The sequence below is a fragment of the Saimiri boliviensis genome, assembly GCF_048565385.1.
Source record: "Saimiri boliviensis isolate mSaiBol1 chromosome 19 unlocalized genomic scaffold, mSaiBol1.pri SUPER_19_unloc_2, whole genome shotgun sequence".
Lineage (NCBI taxonomy): Eukaryota > Metazoa > Chordata > Mammalia > Primates > Cebidae > Saimiri > Saimiri boliviensis.
The window spans coordinates 663,540-684,828 of NW_027412503.1; the positions used below are offsets into that span (position 1 = coordinate 663,540).

Genomic DNA, 21,289 nt, shown 5'->3' on the forward strand with positions numbered 1-21,289 from the left:
CGGAGGCCGGGACACGCGTACGCCGCACGCTGGGGCTCGCCCGCGGAGGCCGGGACACGCGCACGCCGCACGCTGCGGCTGGCCCGCGGAGGCTGGGACACGCGCACGCCGCACGCTGGGGCTCGCCCGCGGAGGCTGGGACACGCGCACGCCGCACGCTGCGGCTCGCCTGTAGAAGCGTGGCCTCGAGCACGCCGCACGCGCATAACGGCTTGGCTTGCCTGTCGCGGTGGCTTGGCTTTGCTGTTCCTGGCTTAGCGTGGAGTTCCTCGCTTGGCTCCGTGTTCCTAGCTTTGACTGACGTTTCCTCCCTCGCATTCCTTGGCTGGGCCTGACCTTTTATCTGCTGAGCTTGGCATTCCCCTGGCCGGGCTGGGTGTTTCCTTGGGTTGGAGTGGGCTCTCCCTGGGTGGGCGTGGGCTTTCCCTGGGTGGGCTGGGCTGGGCTGGGCTCCCCTCCTGGGGTGGGCAGGTTCGGGCTGGGATTGACCTTTCTCTTCCACCAGGTTGGAAACCCGGAGTTTCTGGCTAGTCGGTCAAGCTGGTTCGTAGAGGCGATCTGCCCGCTACTACTGGCCTCCCCTGGCTGTTAAAAGCAGATGGTGGCTGAGGTTTGTTCAAAGCCGGCTGCCTCCGCTATGAAGAAGCCCTTTGGTCTCAGGAGCAGGATGGGCAAATGGTGCTGCCACTGCTTCTCCTGCTGCAGGGGGAGCGGCAAGAGCAACGCGGGCACTTGGGCAGACTATGACAACAGTGCCTTCGAGGAGCCAAGGTACCAGGTCCGGCGAGAAGACCTGGACCAGCTCCACAGAGCCGCCTGGTGGGGTAAAGTCCCCAGAGCCGATCTCATCGTCATGCTCAGGAGCACTGACGTGAACGAGACGGACACGGAACAAAGGTAACTGGGCCTCGCTGAGAGGAGGCGGGACGGTGGGGATGTGCCCTACTGGTGTGGGGGTGGTGGCGGGGTGCCCGGCTTTATCGTCTCTGCAGGCCCCGCACCGTCCTGGCTGTGGGAACCTCAGAGGGGTCAGGGCACAGGCCTCTTTATGAGCAGCAACGTGAAAACAAAACTTTAACTGATTTCCAATCAAATTATAATTTCCCTCGTAGAACACTAATAGACTGTCTTAAAGTGATGTACCTCGCAAAACTAAATCGTTGCAGTGGATTATTTTTAATGTACACATTTTAAAACAATGTCATATACATTATAGAAAGGTATATATTGAGAACTAAGTTCCATAGTATATCAACTTCTGGCTAAATATTCTTCAAATAAAATTCAATATGTGTTTCATATCAATGTATCCTATGTAAATACGTTATTTACTGAGAAACCTTAGAAGGAAAATAAATGGGAAGATGGTTTGTGTCTTTGAATAGGAAGACTCATTTCTCTCAAGATATGAGCTCTTTCTGCGGCTGTTGAACAATGAGAACACATGGACACGGGGAGGGGAGCACTACACACTGGGGTCCGTTGGGGGGAAATGGGGGCGGGACGGGGGTTGGGAAGGTGGGGAGAGATAGCATGGGGAGAAATGACAGATACAGGTGAGCGGAAGGAAGGCAGCAAACCACACTGCCATGTGTGTACCTATGCAACAGTCTTGCATGTTCTTCACATGTATCCCAAAACGTAAAATGCAATTAAAAAATCTAAAAAAAAAGATATGAGCTCTTTCTGTTTTTATCACTTTGACCTAAACCAAATGAAAATAGCGAAGTTTTAGCATTTTTAAATTAGGCATGCTGTCTGTTACTGTGATAAATTAATTTTTTTGTAGCAGAATAGAAAAAGATTTGCTTTCCAGATGTCAAAATTTGCATGTGCTATTTCCACAAATTGTTTACTAACAGCTGAAAAGACATAAATGAGCAGAACAGAATAGGAAATCCAGAAATAGTCAGATGTATGTAAGAATTTAGTCCTTGATAAAGGTGATGTTTTATATTAGTAAAAAACTTAATTATTCCTAAGTGAAATGCAGGCTGTTTGGAGAAACCTAGCTAGATTTTTATGTGACAAAAATAAATTCCTGCAGTATAGAGTAAAAAACTTTAAATACACAAAAGGTGAAAAGTACCAGAAAAAAAAAAAAAAAACCACAAATGCCTATTTATATATGCATATATAAATATTTAGGTGAAGTCTTTGTCCCCCAGGCTGGAGTATAGTGGTGTGATCTCAGCTCACTGCAACCTCTGTCTCCCAGGTTTAAGCAATTCTCTGCCTCAGCCTCTCGAGTAGCTGGGATTACAGGTGCCCATCACCATGCCCGGCTATTTGTTTTTGTATTTTTAGTAGAGATGGGTTTCATCATCTTGGCCAGGCTGGTCTTGAACTCTTGAACTTGTGATCCACCTGCCTTGGCCTCCCAAAGTGCTGAGATTACAGTTGTGAGCCACTGTGCCTGGCCTATATATGCAGATGTATTTTTATGTTCACAATGACCTTCCTAAGAACCTCCCAAAGCAAGTATTCTGAAAGTTGGCTTGGCAAAATAAAAAACATCCGTATATAAGAAAAACATTAACAGAGTTCCAACATCTTTACAAAACATGTATTTTCATTTTACAGAGAATTCTTTCAAGTCAACCAAAATACAACTAAATAAACTCAATTTAAAATTGGGCAAAGTAATTTCTTTGTATGTCTACCAGTGATCTACGCACTTAGGAAAACATAGTGTTCTGGTAAGAGAAGGAATTTAAGCTAGAGGAGGAATGAAATACTGTTTTCTATTTCACAGAAATTAGAAAATACTGTTTAGAAATTAGAAAATATTTTCTAATTTCTAACAGAATTAGAAAATACTGTTTTCTAATTCTAATTTAAGTTAGAAGAGGAATGACAAGCCAGGTGCAGTGATTCATGCCTGTAATCTCAGCACTTTGGGAGGTCAAGGAAGGTGGATCATGATTTCAGAATTTGAGACCAGCCAGGCCAGCATGGTGAAAGCCTGTCTCTACTAAAAATACAAAACTTTGCTGGACCTGGGCCTGGTGGCGAGTACTTGTAATCTCAGATACTTGGGAGACTGAGGCAGGAGAACTGCTTCAACCTGGGAGGCATAGGTTGCAGTGAGCCCAGATTGTGCCACTGCACTCTGGTCTGGGGACACAGCGAGACTCCCTCTCAAAAAAAAAAAAAAAAGGAGGGGGGTAATGGAATATGGTTTTCTATCCACAAAGTGTGTGAGGATGAAGAACAGTGGTATTTACACAGTTGCTTAAAGTTTAAGTTGCTGTGACTTTTCAAATAGATACTTCGGTGGTAAGAACTCTATTTTTAAAATGTATATGCCTTTTACTCATCAATTTCATTATTCTGAAATAGCTTTAATAAATGTATACATCTTTTTTTGTATTGCTTATAATAGCAATGTATTGAGAAGAACTCATATGAAGATTTTATGAACAAATTTCAGTGCATCCATGGCATGGAATAATATGTAACCATTGAGGGCGTCAATAGATAGAGATATGTTGACATGCAAAGATGTAATTTGGTATATAAAGTGAGGAAAAAAAATCTGTTTTACATATACACCAACAATCTGCTTTTGTGTTAGCTGAAAAGATGTAGAAAATACGATCAAATTTATTTCTGGGGATTTGTGAGTGAAGGTTTTCCCTTTCTCTTATCTGTGATTTCTGCAATGAACATCTCAAAAGTTTTAGTTAAGTTTCAGTAGTCATGAAATAATCCTTGGGAAGAGAAGAAATATGCTACTTGCATAGATACAAATAGTTTCTCACATTCTATTATTTATTTTTATTTCTGTGGATGGGTATCTTCTGTAAACTTTTACCCTATCCAGAAGTAGAGGAAGTCTGTTTACCTGTTCCAGTAGATTTTATTGTATATTCATTTTATTATATATTTATCTTCTCCTTATATATAATGTGTAAAAACTGTGGATTAATGGTTTTACTTTAGTTATATATGAAAATTAAAATAGCAAATATAACTGATTATTACTATTACAAATGTATTCCTCTACAGGAGTTTTTTTTAAATATTGAACTCACCAGCTGTATCCTTTCAATCTATTTATTCATCAAACATAAGCCAGACACCTATTTTGTGGCAGGCATATTCTACTGTCTCGCACCTATTACGTGGCAGGCATGTTCTACTCCCTCTCAGTGTCCTTCATCTTTGAAAACTTCATGTTTACATGCTGGGGCTGGGCAAACTGAGATATTTAAAATTGGGGTATTAGAACTTAATCTCAATTGAAGTTTTTCCTCTCTCCTTTCAAACAAAAGTGTTTCTGAAGGTAGAAATAGTAAAAAGATAACATTTAATTGTCCTTTAAAATTTATAACAATCTTGGATAAAGACTGTTTTAGTACTTTTAAGAACTAAAATGGGATACATAAACAGCAGCCACAAAAAAAGAATGAGAGCATGTCCTTTACAGGGACATGGATGATGTTGGAGGCCATTATCCTTAGCAAGCTAACACAGGAACAGAAAACACCAGATACCACATGTTCTCACTTACAGGTGAGAGCTAAATGATGAGAACACACGGACACCTACAGGGGAGCAGCACACACGGGGCCTATCAGACGGTGGGGGTTGGGAGGAGGGAAAGCAGCAGGAAGTAGAAGGAACAGGTAGTCGGCTTCATATCTGGGTGACGAAACCATCTGTACAACCCCCCTTGGCACACATTTACCTATGTAACAAAACTGCGCATCCTGCACAGGTATCACTGGATGTAAACGTTGAAGAAACTCCACAAATAGTTTTCCAAATCCTTTTTTAAAAAAGAAAATTGCTAATAGTCTTAAATCCTAATATTAATGATTAGAAATACCTGATTTACATACATTCTGTAATTCTGAGTATTGAAAAAAATGAGACATACTTAGTCATTTAAATCTCAAGTTTTCTTTGGCTTAAAGTTTTTTGAAAACCAAAGTAAGAATTAGTTTATTTTAGAAATTTGTTTTTGTTTTCACCTCAGCCTTCTTATTTCATCTAAATGCCAGTCATTGGACTAGAACTGTGCCAGACCTCTTATATTATAACGTGGTCTAGCTAATGTAAGGCACCAGGCATTGTAAGATGCCTCATTATTTTACGTCCCAATAAGAGAATTATTTAAATGCTGCTAACTACAGTTATAGTAAATCATGAATTACAAGTGACATTCCAGTGTAAGAAATGTTCAAACGTGGAATCATCTTAGAATCACTAAAATAGAATGTTACCTGTAATCCTTAAAAAATACCTCAAAGTGTAGGTATAATTGTATTATCTCACTCAATTCACATGTCTCCAGTAGTAGTAGTAAAAATTATAATATCTAGCAATTGAGCTGTTGTGTTAGGAACTATTCTCTGTCTTTTGTGTAGAGTCTCATTAAGTATTACAGTGGTTTTCTCTGAGAAAGTTACTATTTTCATTCCCATTTTATTGTTGAGGAAATTGAGATACAAAAAGGCTAAGCAACATCTAGGAAGTGACAGAGCAGAAAGAGGATTCCAGCCCAAGTTGAATGGAATCCAAGGGCTATGCTCTTTCTGTTCAAATAGGCTGCTCTTTCACTCATACAGTGAGTAAGGAGGGGTAATAAATAGTATACTTTCTTCAAAGGAAAATGCAATGTTTGTTTTGAAGGCAGAGTAATAGCAGATTGTTCAGTGTTTGCAATGACATGAATTGCTGAGGTGGCTGTAGATAGTGCACTACAATTTCCTAAAAAGTCTTCTCACTCCCATAGAACTGCCCTCCATTTGGCCTCTGCCAATGGGAATTCAGAAATAGTAAAACTCTTGCTGTACAGAAGATGTGAACTTCATGCCTTTGACAGCAAAAAGAGGACAGCTCTAATAAAGGTATGCAGTAGCCGACTGTATCGGCACGAGATGGATTTGATTTCAGTATGTAGAATAAAGATGAGTTTTCTCATTTAAATATAGCTAGTTGGTGAAACCTGTGGAATATTTCTTTTGAGTTCCTAGGATTTATGATTTGTTTTTGGTCTAATACTGACAGGCCGTACAGTGCCAAGAAGATGAATGTGTGTTAACGTTGCTAGAACATGGCACTGACCCAGACCTTCCGGATGTGTATGGCAATACCGCGTTACACTATGCGGTCTACAATGAAGACAAATTACTGGCCAAAGCACTGCTTTTATACGGTGCTGATATTGAAGCAAAAAACAAGGTATAGATCTATCCATTTTATTTTCAAAATACTGAAATGCGATTGTTTTAACACCGACCTCCTGTGTAAGGGTTAGTTTTCTGTATTTGGAAGCTCAAGTGTACCTGAATGAAAATATTTTGAAATGACTTAATTGTCTAAGATTTTATTTTAAATATTGTTAAATTTAAAGAAGAATTAGAGGGTACAGCTTTTTAAAAAATGTACTTGTGGTAAATTTCTTTTTTTGAAAACACTGACATTGTAAAAGGTAATACTTATTGCTTTTTCCAATTTTTCTTTCCCAGGTTTTTTGTTTGTTTGTTTGTTTGTTTTTCCTAATGACTGTAAAATAGTAAAATTTGCCCTGGAAATAAGTTTTACATTAAAACTCCAAGAAAACAAAAACATGTTTCAGTGAATAGAAATCCTGCTGCTTTGGCAAATTTCTAAGAAAAGTAATCGATATGAAGTGATGTATCTTGAGTGGCAAGGCTTAGGGTAGCTCTGATTGCTCATGAGGGAGAAATGGAAAGGGGAGAAAAGAGCAATCAGAAATATCAAGGCTAGTTTGGAAATTAGGTAATGGAGGGGAAAGACCATGAAACGTGTGTGTGTGTGTGTGTGTGTGTGTGTGTGTGTGTGTGTGTGTGGTGGTATTCATTCGTTTCTTTTGTATGGTGAGACAGAGTTCTCTTCAGTTTTAGAGAATGAGTTTTCAGTTTGGGAGAGGGAGTTAGTTATAAATTGCCTGGAGATCAATGTTAGGAGGCCTCTGAGGAACCAGATTGGCAGTGATTAGGTGGTAATGTAGTGGGAAACCCTTGAGCAGAGGGAGTAACAGGTACTTAACTGACTCATGATCCTCTTCTGGTAGAAATAGCCAACTAGAGTCTCAATTCTGCTTTCTAATCTAGAATGTCTTGATGGGAAGGTGGGAGATAAGGAGCTTATAAATAACAAGATCAAGTTGGATTTTGAGTTTACTAGACCCTGTTCTTCTCTTACCTGGGAAAATTATGTGGTGTTTTCAGCAAATGAATCTCTCTCCTACTCTTTTCTCTTTTTGGCCAAATCCTCAAATGATAAAGGGAATTGGTTATGTGGCTAAGAGAGGACACGAAAGTAATTATCTATTGCACTAGTTTTCAGCTAGAATTGTGCATCTCAGTAACCTGAGGAAAAATTTTAAATAATCTACAAGTCTAGGCTCTCCCCTGAAGATTTTCATAAAGTAAGTCTAATAAATCCTGGACATGTATGTTTCAAAAGGTTTCCTTGAAGCCAGGCATGGTGGTGAATGGCTATAGTCTCAGCTGCTGGGGAGGCTGAGGGGGAAAATTGCTTGAGCTCAGGAGTTTGAGTCTAGCCTGGGCAACATAATGAGACCTTTCTCTAAACAATGATGACAAATTCCTCAAAATCTGGATACACTCCTGCTGAGGAATCACTGAATAAATAAGTGTAATATATAAATTCTTACATCTCAGAAACATAAGATCTCTAGAATAGTTGCAGTTGGAGTTGGATATGTGCTAATTCCTTTATATCTTTCATTTCCCATAATACTAGTTTGACTTTTTTGGGGGGTGGGAGACAAGGTCTCTGCCAGGCTGGAGTGCAGTAGTGTGATCACAGCTTCCTGCAGCCTTGACCTCCCCAAGCTCAGGTGGTCCTTCAACCTCAGTTTTAGTATTTTTTTTTTTTTCTGAAGTAGAGATGAGTTTTTTGCCATGTTGCCCAGGCCAGTCTTGAACTCCTGGGCTCAAGTGATTCACCTGCTTCAGGCTTTCAAAATGCTAGGATTACAGGTGTGTGCCACCGTTGCTGGCCTAATCTGACTTTTATCTCTGTGGTTGGGATGTTAAAATGAATATTATTGGCAGTATCAATCAGCTTACGGAATAATACCTTCTCCTAACATCAGTTATTCACTGCCATTCAGAAGGTCTTTAGAAATTTGCAGTGAGTAGTCTTCAATAAGTAGAGGATGGTCCTCTCAGGATTTTGTGTCTCTTTGTTACCATTCAAGTGCTTAGCTCAGTAAGTTGTTAGTAAGATCAGAGTTTTCTCAGTTAGAATTGTAGCAAGTTCTAAACTTCTTTGATCAATTGAAGCTTTATTATAGACTATCCAGTATCTCTCTAAATGGTATTGGGAAAACTGGCTAGCAGTGTGCAGAAAGCAGAAACTGGACCCCTTCCTGACACCTTACACTAAAATTAATTCCAGATGGATTAACAATCTAAACATAAGTCTTAACACCATAAACACCCTAGAAGAAAACCTAGGCAAAACCATTCAGGACATAGGCGTAGGCAAGGACTTCATGGCTGAAACACAAAAAGCAATGGCAACAAAAGCCAAAATAGACAAATGGAATCTAATTAAACTCCAGAGCTTCTGTACAGCAAAGGAAACAATCATTAGAGTGAACTGGCAACCAACAGAATGGGAAAAACATTTTGCAATCTGCCCATCTGACAAAAGACTAATATCCAGAATGTGCGAAGAAATAAAACAGATTTATAAGAAAACAAACAAACCCAATCAAAAGTGGTCAAAGGATATGAACAGACACTTTACAAAAGAAGACATATATGAGCCCACCAAACGTATTAAAAAATGCTCATCAGCACTGGTCATTAGAGAAATGCAAATCAAAACCACATTGAGATACCATCTCACACCAGTTAGAATGGTGATCTTTAAAAAACCTGGAGACAACAGATGCTGGATAGGATGTAGAGAAATAGGAACATTTTTGCACTGTTGGTGGGATTGCAAATTAGTTCAACCATTGTGGAAAACAGTGTGGCAATTTCTCAAGGACCTAGAAATAGAAATTCCATTTGACCCAGCAATCTCATTACTGGGTATATACCCAAAGAATTATAAATTGCTCTATTATAAAGACAAATGCACACATATGATCATTGTGGCACTGTTTACAATAGCAAAGACCTGGAACCAACCCAAATGTCCATCAATTATAGACTGGATAAACAAAATGTGGCACATATACACCGTGGAATACTATGCAGCCATAAAAAATGATGAGTTCATGTCCTTCGTAGGGACATGGATGACTCTGGAAACCATCATTTTAGCAAACAGACACAAGAACAGGAAACCAAACACCACATATTATCACTCAAAGGTGGGTGTTGAACAATGAGAACACATGGACACAGGGAGGGGAGCATCAGAGACTGTGGTCGGTTGAGGGGGTCTAGGAGAGGGACAGCAGGGGCATGGGGAGGGTAGGGAGGGATAATGAGGGGAGAAATACAAGATAGAGGAGATAGGGGGATGAAGGCAGCAAACCACCTTGCCATGTTTGTAACTATGCAACAATCCTGCATGATTTGCACATGCACCCCAGAACCTAAAGTACAATAAATAATAAAAAATAAAACGTTTGTAGAGCATTTGCTTAATCAGGATGGCAGTTTTAAACACTGAAAACCATGGAGTTATTGAGACTACATATAGGGATTCTGTAAATTTGGTTTCACTAGTTCTGTGAACTGATTATTTATTTAGTTACCAATCTGGAAAACTTAAATACAAATTGATTTTAAATGAATACATGTTGGAAAACTTGTTGAAATGGGCAGTATGAGACTTAGTAGCAATATTTATTGCACATTGGAGCTTGATCTTTTGGTAAAACATGAAACTAAAGAAATATTTTACAAATTCTTGCTTTATACCCAACAACTTGTCTTAGAGTTTGAGAATATAGAGCTAAAAGATACAGCTCTTTGTTTAGATGGAAAAAATATTATCATCCAATAATACCATGCCAAACGCTGGCATAGAAGCAAAGATTCCTGGAACCAGTAAGTGTTTTAAAGTGAGTTTTTGAGATGATCAGAGTTAATGTGTTGAGGCAGAAGAGAGGTGTCTCCAAGGGAAAGAGCAGTGTGTGAGAAAGCACCGAAGAGTAAGAAGGAAGTGACTATAATTTGTTTACTTTCTATGAGTGTAAGTTTATAGGATCTTATATAGTTTCCAGTTCAGTTGAGAAGTCCATAATTTTTTGAATCAAATATCATTTTTGCTTTTATTGTTTTACAGTGTGGCCTCACGCCACTTTCACTTGCTGTATATGGACAAAAAGAGAAAATGATGAAATTTTTAATCAAGAAAAAAGCTAATGTAAATGCAATTGATAAATTTGGAAGGTATAGTTATTTTTTTTAATCTCTGTGTTGTAGAATGATAGCAGTCACTCAAGTCATAAACATTTATAAGATTAACTTATTGCAACATAGTGATCAGGATCAACAAATCAGTTAAGTAGAAAAACAATTAGACTGGGCAACATAAAGAACAGTTTTAGTGGGATTCCTCTTACTACACTGACTGATGTTATTATGTGACATTTTTGGTTATATGATTTATGTTAGCTAAATGGATTTCATATTTGTCTCATGAAGTGTGAACTTTAACTTTTAGTTTACTTATGACTTAGGATTGAACTTAACTCTTTCTAGTAGTTTTTAATCTCTATGTCTTATATGCTTTTCCACTAATACACTTTATTAAACATAAATAGGAGTTGATAATCATTTTGTCTTTTGAATAACTCTGTGATGAGTTGCTTTCTTTGAAGAATATTAATGTTAGCTTATGCCTCCAAGACAATTAATTGCTATTCCCACATACTGTAAGTTCATCAGCTTTTGTTTTAATTCCAGTGTATTTTGATGTTTTGATTATTTATTTATTTATTTGTTTGTTTGTTTGTTTATTTTTGAGACAGAGTCTCGCTCTGTCACCAGGCACCAGGCTGGAGTGCAGTGGTACCATCTCTGCTCACTGCAAACTCCACCTCCCAGGTTCAAGCAATTTTCCTGCCTCGGCCTCCTGAGTAGCTGAGATTATAAGCACGCTTCACCATGCCCAGCTAATTGTTGTATTTCTTAGTAGAGACTGGGTTTCACCGTGTTGGTCAGGATGGTCTCAATTTCTTTACCTTGTGATCCGCCTGCCTCGGCCTCCCAGAGTGCTGGGATTACAGGTGTGAGCCACTGTGTCTGGCCTTATTTGTAATTGGTATGGAGAGAGGAAGTAGAGATAGTTTTAAGTGGGTACACTGTTCCTTTAATGAAGGCAAGGTGTAGGTGGGTGATAAGAGAAAAGAGCTAGGCTTCGGATTCACACAAGACTGGGTTTAATTCCTAGCTTTCTTACTTGATAGGTGTGTGACCTTGGCAATGTTATTTACCACCAAATGTGTTGTCATATATGAAAAGGAGGAGAATATCTCCTTCAAAATTGCCTGTGCATAAGTAAGAAAGATGTGTGTGTGCGGCATTTAATTCAGTGCCCAGCACATGCTTACTGGCATCATTAACTGAAACTATTATGACTACTGTTTTCACCATTCTTATTAATATTACTGCTTTCAGCATGCAGATAGCTCTTATGTGACCCCACAGCTGATTTTCTGTTACTGTATATCAGTCTCGGGAAGCGGGAAGGAAATCTTTACTGAAATCTTTGTTCACTTCAGATAAGTGGCCCTAGCATAGTTTCTTGCCCATCAAAGGCCTTTAAATTAGCAGCTTCTACTATTTAACACCCACTGAGATAAGAGGTTTTCTTTTTGTCCCTTCCTTTTAACTTTGGTGGTATTTTACAGAGATGAACACTTGAGCACCCAAGATGCTTATGTCTTTTAGTGCATGCAAATGTTTAATTCTGCATTGACAGGCAAGATACTAAATGGGTAAAGTATGCCAGATTAGCTTACAACTTTATTACAGTTAGGGAAAAATTACCTCTCTGTCATTTTAGGACTGTGCTTATACTTGCCGTATGTTGTGGATCAGCAAGTATGGTTGGCCTTCTACTTGATCAAGATATTGATGCATTTCGTCAAGATAAATCTGGAAAAACTGCCAGGGATTATGCTGTGTCTAGTCAACATAATATGTAAGTGTTTGCATGAAAAGTCTAGTTAACACTAAATTAAGGCTTAAAATAATTACAACAACTGTATCTTATATATCAAGTGAGATGTAGTAGTTTGGTTTGGGTAGTTTTAAAGTGGCAATGAGTTAGTCCCCTGCATCAGCTAGAAATCAAGCAAAAGGTAGACTGGTTAGAAGTACCAGTGTGTGCAGGATTCTTTATCTCAGGACTTGTAAGACCTTTATGTTTACAGATTCCAACATTGTTCATTTCATCCAAGTATAACACCTATGAATGAGATAAAAAATAGTGTCACATCTTTCTTTTTTCTTTCTTTTTCTTTTTTTTTTTTTTTTGATTAGTTATTTGGGTCTTGAAATGTCCAGTTTATCAGAAAGTCATTTACTGTCTTCTGAAGACTATCTCTTCCATACTCTTTGAATTTTTCAAGAACCAAAGGGATTTACTAAATCCAAGGAAGACAATCCCTTTTATCAAATCAGAAGGACTAGAAACAAAGGGCACTCCAATCATTCTGTTGTTTCTGTTGATTCTGTTGCATTTTTGCCCCTGAAACTGGTCCTGCTGCCTGGTAATGGTTGATCTTTGACACCAAGATGCCCTTACTGATTCAGATCCCTCAGGTCTTCATGGTGATTCATACAAAGATGTTGAAGTTACAGCGTTTTTTAAATTCACATACCTATGCTTATATGCTCAGCCATTATTCCCAAAGCACCAGCACCATTCTCTGGCAATGTGACTTTATCCACACACAAAATGAGCTAATTGACCATCTCCCCCATATTCAGCCTAGACTTAGCTGAGACCTTCATGGTAAGAGATCCTTTCAGGCCTTTGTTGGTCTTTTCTGTAACAGATATTCATTGGGCTTGTTCTAAATGGTCAGAGAGGTTGAAATAATGTGGCAGGAAGAGATGAGTATTTCTTTCTTCTTTGCTACCAGTTCTGTACCCTCATGCACCTTTATATCCTGTATAATACCTGAGGCAGTAGAAAATCCCATATTTACCTTCCCAGAAGCGGCGGACTCCCAGTTGTGATTGGCCCCTTGACTGATCTGTTTTAAATAATAATGAAAATTGCCCAAGCTACTTGCAACTCTACCTCAATATTTAAAAATATTTTCAAATTCTACCTCACAGGAAGCTATTGAAGAGAATTCTCAGAATCTCAAGTAGGTTAGTTGGACTTAACAGAGCCATACCTTGTCCATGTCTCATCACTGAATGTAGGGAATCCATGAGCCCTGCACACTGGGTGCCAGAACATAGGGATCCATAAGCCCCACACGTTGGGTGCCAGAATGTAGGGCTCCATGATCCCCACATTGGGCACCAGAATGTAGGGAGCCACCCCTACATCACCTGTGGGTACCCTGAGTTTGGTGGCAACAAAGGAATGAGAAAAAGAAAGATTAAGAGAGATGATGGGACCAGAGGGCCATCAGTTATTACTTTGGAGGTGACAGTGAAGGCCCTGAGCTCTGACCATCCACTCTATTTATTGGTTACAATCACTTTGATCTACAGGGTAGGGGTGGAGTAATGGTGGGGAGAGGATGATGGTGGAGTGAACCAGTGAGCCAGAACTGAATCAGTGAACGGGAAGTGGTGTGTCATTCTAAGGATTGATAACAGTGGCAGTTTGGGGGTTTCACAAAAGAAGAACATGTGGTTATCTTTAGCTTGTTATCTAAGTACAGCTGATGGAACACAGACCTTACAAGGAGCCCACAAGTCTGGCTACATCATAGTTCTATGAAGGGTTTTTATAGCCTTGAGCACAATGTTTATGGTAACAGAGCCAAGGTCACCCTGAACTGGAACATGAGGCATGAAGAGGCCTTCCTCCTCAGAGGCCTCCTGCGGCCTTCTGCAGTGTATTATTCTCTGCTTATATGTTACTCATAACCAATTTATGTAGGTACTCTGTAAGTTCTTTCTAATCACGTGTAAAAGTAGAACTTTCTGTTTGCTTCAGCAGTACCCATTCTCAAATTGAAACAATAAAGAGAAAAATAGCATGGCTTCCTGCATAAGGAGGCCACACAGATTTTTGAAGCATTCCATATTTTGCACAGTCAGTGGAAGGTCATTTGACTGTTTGCTGACTAGCTATAATGCAACAGAGTGATTCAAAGCAAAATGGGTGTCACCAAAATATTGAAGTTGTTATTTGTACTGCAAAAATAGTCATGTAAGGTGGTCTATGAGATAACACTGGAACTGAATAATGTGTGTGGTGTTGTGTGCAAAATATGTTGTTAGTATGTATCTTGCAACTTCTTCATGGAACCTAAAAATAAATGAAAGTAGGGTTTTGGTCTCTCATGTCAGCTGGAGATGAACATGGATATAAAGCATCATCCTGACAAACATCTGCTGTTTGAGAGTTTGAGTCTATAGGGAAGGATCATTGGTCCCAGCCAGGTCTTAACATCCATTGGTTTTTCTGTCCTTAGTGTGATTGATAGACTCCATAATAGTGGACAATCATGTCATCTACTTTAAGGAGTTATTTATCAATAAATTTAGTTACAAACTGTGAAATAGTTGAGATGCCCTGAACTATGAGCCACAAAGAGTAGGACAACTAATAAGCAAAATTAGGACTTAATAACATTTCCTGAAAACAGCAACCTTTTCATATTGGAACGTATGCACAAAATACAGATTGGGTTTTATTTGAAATTCCAACATGATTTCAGTCATAAAATTTAGGAACAGATTATTCCATTGCTTTAATATTTCTGTGAGCTTTTAAAAAATGTTATCTTGTTAAATCTTTATAACAATCTAGTGAAATAAGACAGCAAAGTTCTTATTTTGTAGAAGATGACATTGAGCCCAAGAGGAGCAACTTGTCCAAGAACAAATAGCTGTTCATTATGCAGCTAGGACTTAGGCAGAGTTGGTACACATTATGTCAGACTAATGCGAGTTAACTTACTGGGTCATAGTGCCCTTGATTTCTGACTATTTCACTTTACTCTTTTTCTTGTTTATGATAAGTTTGTAGAATGTACACATAGGTGGATGGAATAATATTGTTAAGTTCTGATATTCTGATATTGTTTGAATTACTCTAAGCATTTCACATTTGGTAAGTATTTTTTTTATCTCAGTATTAAAAGTCTTTTTATTTATTACATTTTTATACACAGAATTTGCCAATTACTTTTGGACTACAAAGAAAAACAGAAGTCAAAAAAGTTTTCTGAAAACAGCAATCCAGGTAAGACTTCTGATAGTGAGTTACTTTAGGCCAGTTGTCACCAGGCTTTTTGGCACCAGGGACCGGTTTTGTGTAAGACAGTTATTCCATGGACTAGGGAAAGGTTGAGGTGGTTTCAGGATTATTCAATCACATTACATTTATTTTGCTACTTTATACTATTAATACATTGTAATATATAATGAAATAATTAGCAACTTACCGTAATGTAGAATCAGTGGGAGCTCTGAGCTTCTTTTCCTACAAATAGATGGTCTGATCTTGGGACAAAGGGCGACAGTGACAGATCATATGACATTAGATTCTCGTAAGCAGCACATGATCTAGATTCCTCATGTGGGCAGTTCACAACAAGGTTCATGCTTCAGTGAGGATCTAATACTGTCCCTGATCTAACAGGAGGCAGAGCTCAGGCAGTAAGATGAGCCAGGGGTGTGGCTGTAAATACAAATGACACTTCCTTGGTTTGCCTCCTGCTCACTTCCTCCTGTGTAGTGAGGTTCTTAATAGGCCATGGACTGGTACCAATCTGTGAGGCACTGGTCAGGAAACCTATGCTTGTACCAGCAAGGTCTCACTATTGCTGACTTCACTCCTCCTAATTTGAAATGAAAAGAGATATATTTACTTTGTTGGAACAAGATGTGTTCTTCTATCTGTGGGTTAATTGTCATGATAACAGTAATTTTGTTAGAACAAGATGCTCGGCTACCATTCATCAAAAGATTGTCATAATAAATATACAAATTGCCCAACTCTAGGCTCAGCAGATGATAATAAAAGTAGAAAATGTTTCACAATAACAAAAATGCTAGTATGCTACCTGGATGTGGACACCTAATACATTGTACAATCCAGATTGTATAAGGACACCTTTAATTTAGCCATCTATTTATCAGAGAGCTTTTGATAACAAGGAGACAAAGATGAAATTGATGTAATTTTGATCTTTAAGGTGCTCATAACACAATTGTCTCTATTTCATTTCTGTGCTTTTTCAACAGAATTGACAAAAAAAAAACATTTTTATTTATGTTTTAACTTGTCCGCTTAACAAATAACTATGAAATGTTTTTTAGATACATTTTTTTCTAATGCTACAGAACACAAATAAAAATACAAACAGAGAGGAGCTCATTATTATGATTATCATTTTTTATTATTTTGCTACTTTAATCAGGGCTTGCTCTGTGCTGGATGCCCACTGGAAACTTATAATTATGATTATTTATTATATTGATTATGTGCCAGACATAACTGATGAGGAATGAAAGCTTTTTGAATAAAGGTAGGTAGGATTGAAGGTAAGCATGCAGACTGAGTAGAATGTTTCAAGGTAAAGAAGCAGAAGAATGATGATTGGCAGAAGGAAGATGTAACAAGATTGTGTGTCTGCCGGAAGGAACTTCTAACACGATTCCCTCTGGGAGGAAGAGCAGCAAGTGCAGAAGACAAGATGCTTGAGCGAGCTTTGCAGGGTTTGTGAGCAGTTCACTTTGCTAGTACCAAAAGTGTGAGATATGAGAGGTTGAGAGTGAGGTGAATACTCAGCTAAGGCAAGTTTATAATAGACTTTTTAATACTATAGAAACGAGTAGGTGTTCAGCCTTGGTCATCATGGTGGAACCCCATCTCTACTAAAAATACAAAAATTAGCCGAGTGTGGTAGCCAGCATGTGTAATCCCAGCTAATTGGGAGACTGAGGCACAAGAATCACTTGAACCTGGGAGCTAGAGGTTGCAGTGAGCTGTTGTGCCACTGCACACCAGCCTAGGCAAAAGGGTAAGACTTTATCTCCATAAATAAAGGAATGAATGAATGAATGAATGAATGAATGAAATGAATAGCTCTTATCTGGTGGGCCATGGGCATTTTACCAGTAGAATGCTTTGGACTGCACATACTAGATGAGCAGTGGCTAAAACAGTAGGAATCAGAGTTGTTTGGGTTGTTCAGTGATATCCCAGGATCCCACTTGTCCCTCTTTCAGCTGTGTTGTTGGCAGTGTTTTATTATGTCTCCTTTCATAGTTGGCTAATCCGCAACAGCTCCAAACATCTTGTTCTCACAACACAACATCGCAAGGGCTGCTTTTCTTCACAGTGTCTTTTAAATGGGTAGAAAACTTAGAAGCATGCAAGGGGCTTCCTGTAACATTTCATTGGATGGGTCAAACCACATGCACATCCCAAAACCAGGCACTGGGAAAGCGGATACGTGATTAGCTTAGAATACTCATTTCTCTTTCTGAAGCTGAGGAGGGGAATTGGGATAATAAACATCCCAATAGACTTGTGTTTCTTAGGCAAGAATGAATAAGGAAAGGCTATTGGTAGGGAGCCAGCAGTGTTTGCTGCAGAGGCTCATTGGAGAAATTTGAGTAAGGGAGTCACAAGATTAAATTTGAGTATTAAGGCATTCCGGTTATGGTGTAAAAGTGGTTAGCAAACTTTTCTTGTAAAGGATGAGGTGGGAAATATTTTAGACTATGTGGTCTCTGTTGTGTCTAGTTAACCCTGCTGTTGTAGTGTGAAAACCACCACGGATAACATGTAAGCAAATAGGCATGACTGAGATCCAAGAAAACTTTATTTACAAAGCCATAAGGCAGACTGGATTTGGCCTGTGGCCTGTAGTTTGCTGACCCCTCATAAAGGATTGATGGAAGGTAACCATGTAAAGAAACCAGGAGACAAAGGAAGCTTTTGCAGTAGTAGTCAGCTATAGTTTCCTTGTCACACATCCTTGAACTAGTGTCAATGTAGTGAGAGGTTTTCACCCATGCATGGTGAAAAAAAAGAAACTTAGGAATCTTAGTTACTCATTTAAAAATGTTGGCCTTTTTTGTGGTGTTATGTCTTTTTCATTTGTTTTGCTTAAGTTTTTTTTATGTAAGAAATAACATTAATAGTTGGCCATTTTTATTTAAATAAAAGCCATTTTCTAAATGTTTATGTCCCAAATGGCAGTGGGACTATAAAGCAGAGACAGAAGAGAGGTATAGTTAATATGATTTAGTGATAATCGAATAAGAAAAGTTTGGGGGATAGAGAGAAAGCTCAGATGATGCACTGGTTTCCAGATTGTACACTAGCATTTAACCTGGACATGCGGAAGGAATAGGAAATTTTCTGGTGAATACAGAAGAGTAAACAGTAGCAGGAATGACTAATTTTTTTCTATGCATATTTAATGGAATATTCATACAGGGTATTTTGAGTAGGTATTTGGATAATCAGCATTTATAACTTGCATCCTACTAGTTTGACTCTTAATAATAAGAATTGTCAAAGATCCAAAGTTGATGATAATTGTCAAAGATCCAAAGTTGATGATAAATGTCCATGTGTATCATCATCAATGACTGAAAGTCAGCATCCAGAGAATTGGGACAGATGAACTTAATAGATAAAGATGAATGTCGGAGTTGTGTTTCTCTTAGGGACTGACACTCTATTACCTGTGGGACTCACAGCTGCCAGGAAAGAAAGAGAGCAAGAAGCCTATTAAAGAAGCCAGCAGATTCAGTCCTGGAGTGCCCTGCTTGGCTTCATGTCTTAGTTCTGACTTGTAACAAATTATTTTCTGTAAAATGTGCTTTGTGTTTTTCCCCTCTTGCAGCATGTGAACAAACAGAATCCCTTTAGTAGGGCATTTTTGTATTCTTTCTTGAAACAAAGCAACATGTAAATAACAAAAAGAAGAAAGTAAGAGAAAGAGTATTTTTTGTATAGGCTAGCATTTAACATAAACTTGGGAGTGAGTACCAGGATTATACTTAGAATTTAGGGACGGGATGGGAAAACTAGTTAGAAATCTGTATTTAATATAAACATTTCAGTACATTGGGTAAAACTTTTATGAAAATACATCAAAGGATCTTTGATCCACTAAACCAGGAGCTGGCCAGCTTTTTCTGCAAAGACTCAGTTAGTAAATATTTTTGGCTTTGTGGGCTATATACATTTATTTTTTTGAGACAGGGTCTCACTCTGTCTCCCAGGCTGGAGTGCAATTGCATGATCATGGCTGACTGCAGTCTTGACTTTCTGGGCTCTAGTGATCCTCCCATCTCAGCCTCTCTACTAGCTGGGACCACAGGTGTGCAACATCACAGCCAGCTAATGGACTCTACGGACTATAAAGTGAATAAGCATGGCTGTGCTCCAAAATACTTTACTTAGAAAAACAGGCAGTGGGCTGGATTTGGCCCACAAGTGCTAATTTGCTGATCCTTGTGCTAAAAGGAAGGTGCTGCTAATGCAGTGAATCTGATTGGTAAAAGTGCTCTGCATGTGTGGCATTCTTCTTCCTTTGAAATAAGGATATATTTAAGTAGTCACCTCACCACATTTTTCAACAGTAACTTCATATAATTTTTAACATTTCATTTATAAAATATGATTTTTTTCTGCTTTTCTTCTATTTTATTCCTGTTAATAGCATTCAGTATTTTTCTGTGATTATTACTTTGTATATTTGATGAGTATCAACTATCCTAGAATTGGATGATTTTTATCAAGCAAGAAATACTCTCTTTGAAACTTTTAGTATTCCTTGGTCTTTATGTGTAAGCATGAATATGATAACCAGCTTTTGTAATTTAGAAATGTTCAAGGGGTCTTTTAGTTCTATAATTTTAAGAATTTAATACCTCAGTCTAGGATTTTTTAACACTATAAGTGTATAATTTTTATAACCTTTAAAATATATCATTGCTATATAAAATTTGAAAACTACTGTTTCTTGCCTATCACATTTCCATGACTGACTCCCAATTATGATCTCTTTCAAAGAACTATCTACACTCATGAACTCAGATTTTCTTTCCATTCAGTCTTGATCTCATGCCAGTAAGTCTTCAAATTCAACGCTCCTCAAGGTTATTGTTCTCAAGGTTATCACTTAACGTTTCTCTGTAATAAATCTAGGGATTTTTTCTAACACCTCATTTTATGTAATCTGGCAGCAATATTAAACCAAATGGAGGGCATCTCCTCCCTAATAGCATCTTCAATTAGCCCGCTGAAGGACCTCACTCCCTCAGGCCTCCTGCCTTTCTAGTCCTTTTGTCATGGTCTGTTTACTTGCTTCTCAACTTTCTCCTTTTGCACATTGTTGTTTCCTAGGGCTCAGTCCTCAATCTTTTCTCGTTACTTTTTTTTTCTTTTTTTGAAATGGAGTCTTGCTCTGTCACCTAGGCTGGAGTTCAGTGGTGCAGTCTTGGCTCATTACAACCTCCGCCTCCTGGGTTCAAGTGATTCTTCTGCCCCAGCCTTCTGAGTAGCTGGGATTACAGGTGCATGCCAGCATGCCAAGCTAATTTTTGTATTTTTAGTAGGGACAGGGTTTCCCCATGTTGGCCAGGCTGGTATCAACCTCCTGAATTCAGGTGATCTGCCTGCCTTGGTCTCACAAAGTGTTGGGATTTCAGCCACTAGCCACCGTGCCCGGCCCCTCGTGACTTTTTCTTTTTTTTTTTTTTTAATTCTTTATTTTATTTTAGGTGCGTATTATATCTGGCATTTCTTCCCATGTTAGCCCTTCCCACCTTCCCCCCTCCACTGTCTCTCCCCTACCCCTCCCAACTGCCCCCAGTGTGTGATGTTCCTCTCCCTGAGTCCATGTGTTCTTGTTGTTCAACACCCACCTATGAGTGAGAACATACGGTGTTTGCCTTTCTGTTCTTGTGTCAGTTTGTTGAGATGCTGGTTTCCAGATTCATCCAAGTCTCTACAAAGGACACGAACTCATCATTTTTTATGAGTGTGTAGTATTCCATGGTGTATATGTACCATATTTTCTTTGTCCAGTCTATCATTGATGGGCATTTGGGTTGGTTCCAGGTCTTTGCTATTGTACACAGGCTGCTATCAACATATGTGTGCATGTGTCTTTATAGTAGAACAATTTATAGTTCTTTGGGTATATACC

At 38.7% G+C, this 21,289-nt stretch overlaps 1 protein-coding gene and 1 non-coding gene across 2 annotated transcripts; both read left to right on the forward strand.

The window, feature by feature from the left end:
* Window positions 1-598: 598 nt before the first annotated feature.
* LOC141583272 (uncharacterized) lies at window positions 599-16,710 on the forward strand. Its single transcript, XM_074392548.1, has 7 exons — window positions 599-897; window positions 5,744-5,858; window positions 6,019-6,192; window positions 10,255-10,361; window positions 11,980-12,117; window positions 15,284-15,354; window positions 16,691-16,710. The coding sequence occupies exons 1-7, from the start codon at window positions 599-601 to the stop codon at window positions 16,708-16,710; spliced, it is 924 nt and encodes a 307-aa protein (XP_074248649.1).
* On the forward strand, window positions 14,090-14,195 carry LOC141583299 (U6 spliceosomal RNA). The gene has a single exon (XR_012515977.1). It is a non-coding gene; the product is annotated as a U6 spliceosomal RNA (small nuclear RNA).
* Window positions 16,711-21,289: the final 4,579 nt, after the last annotated feature.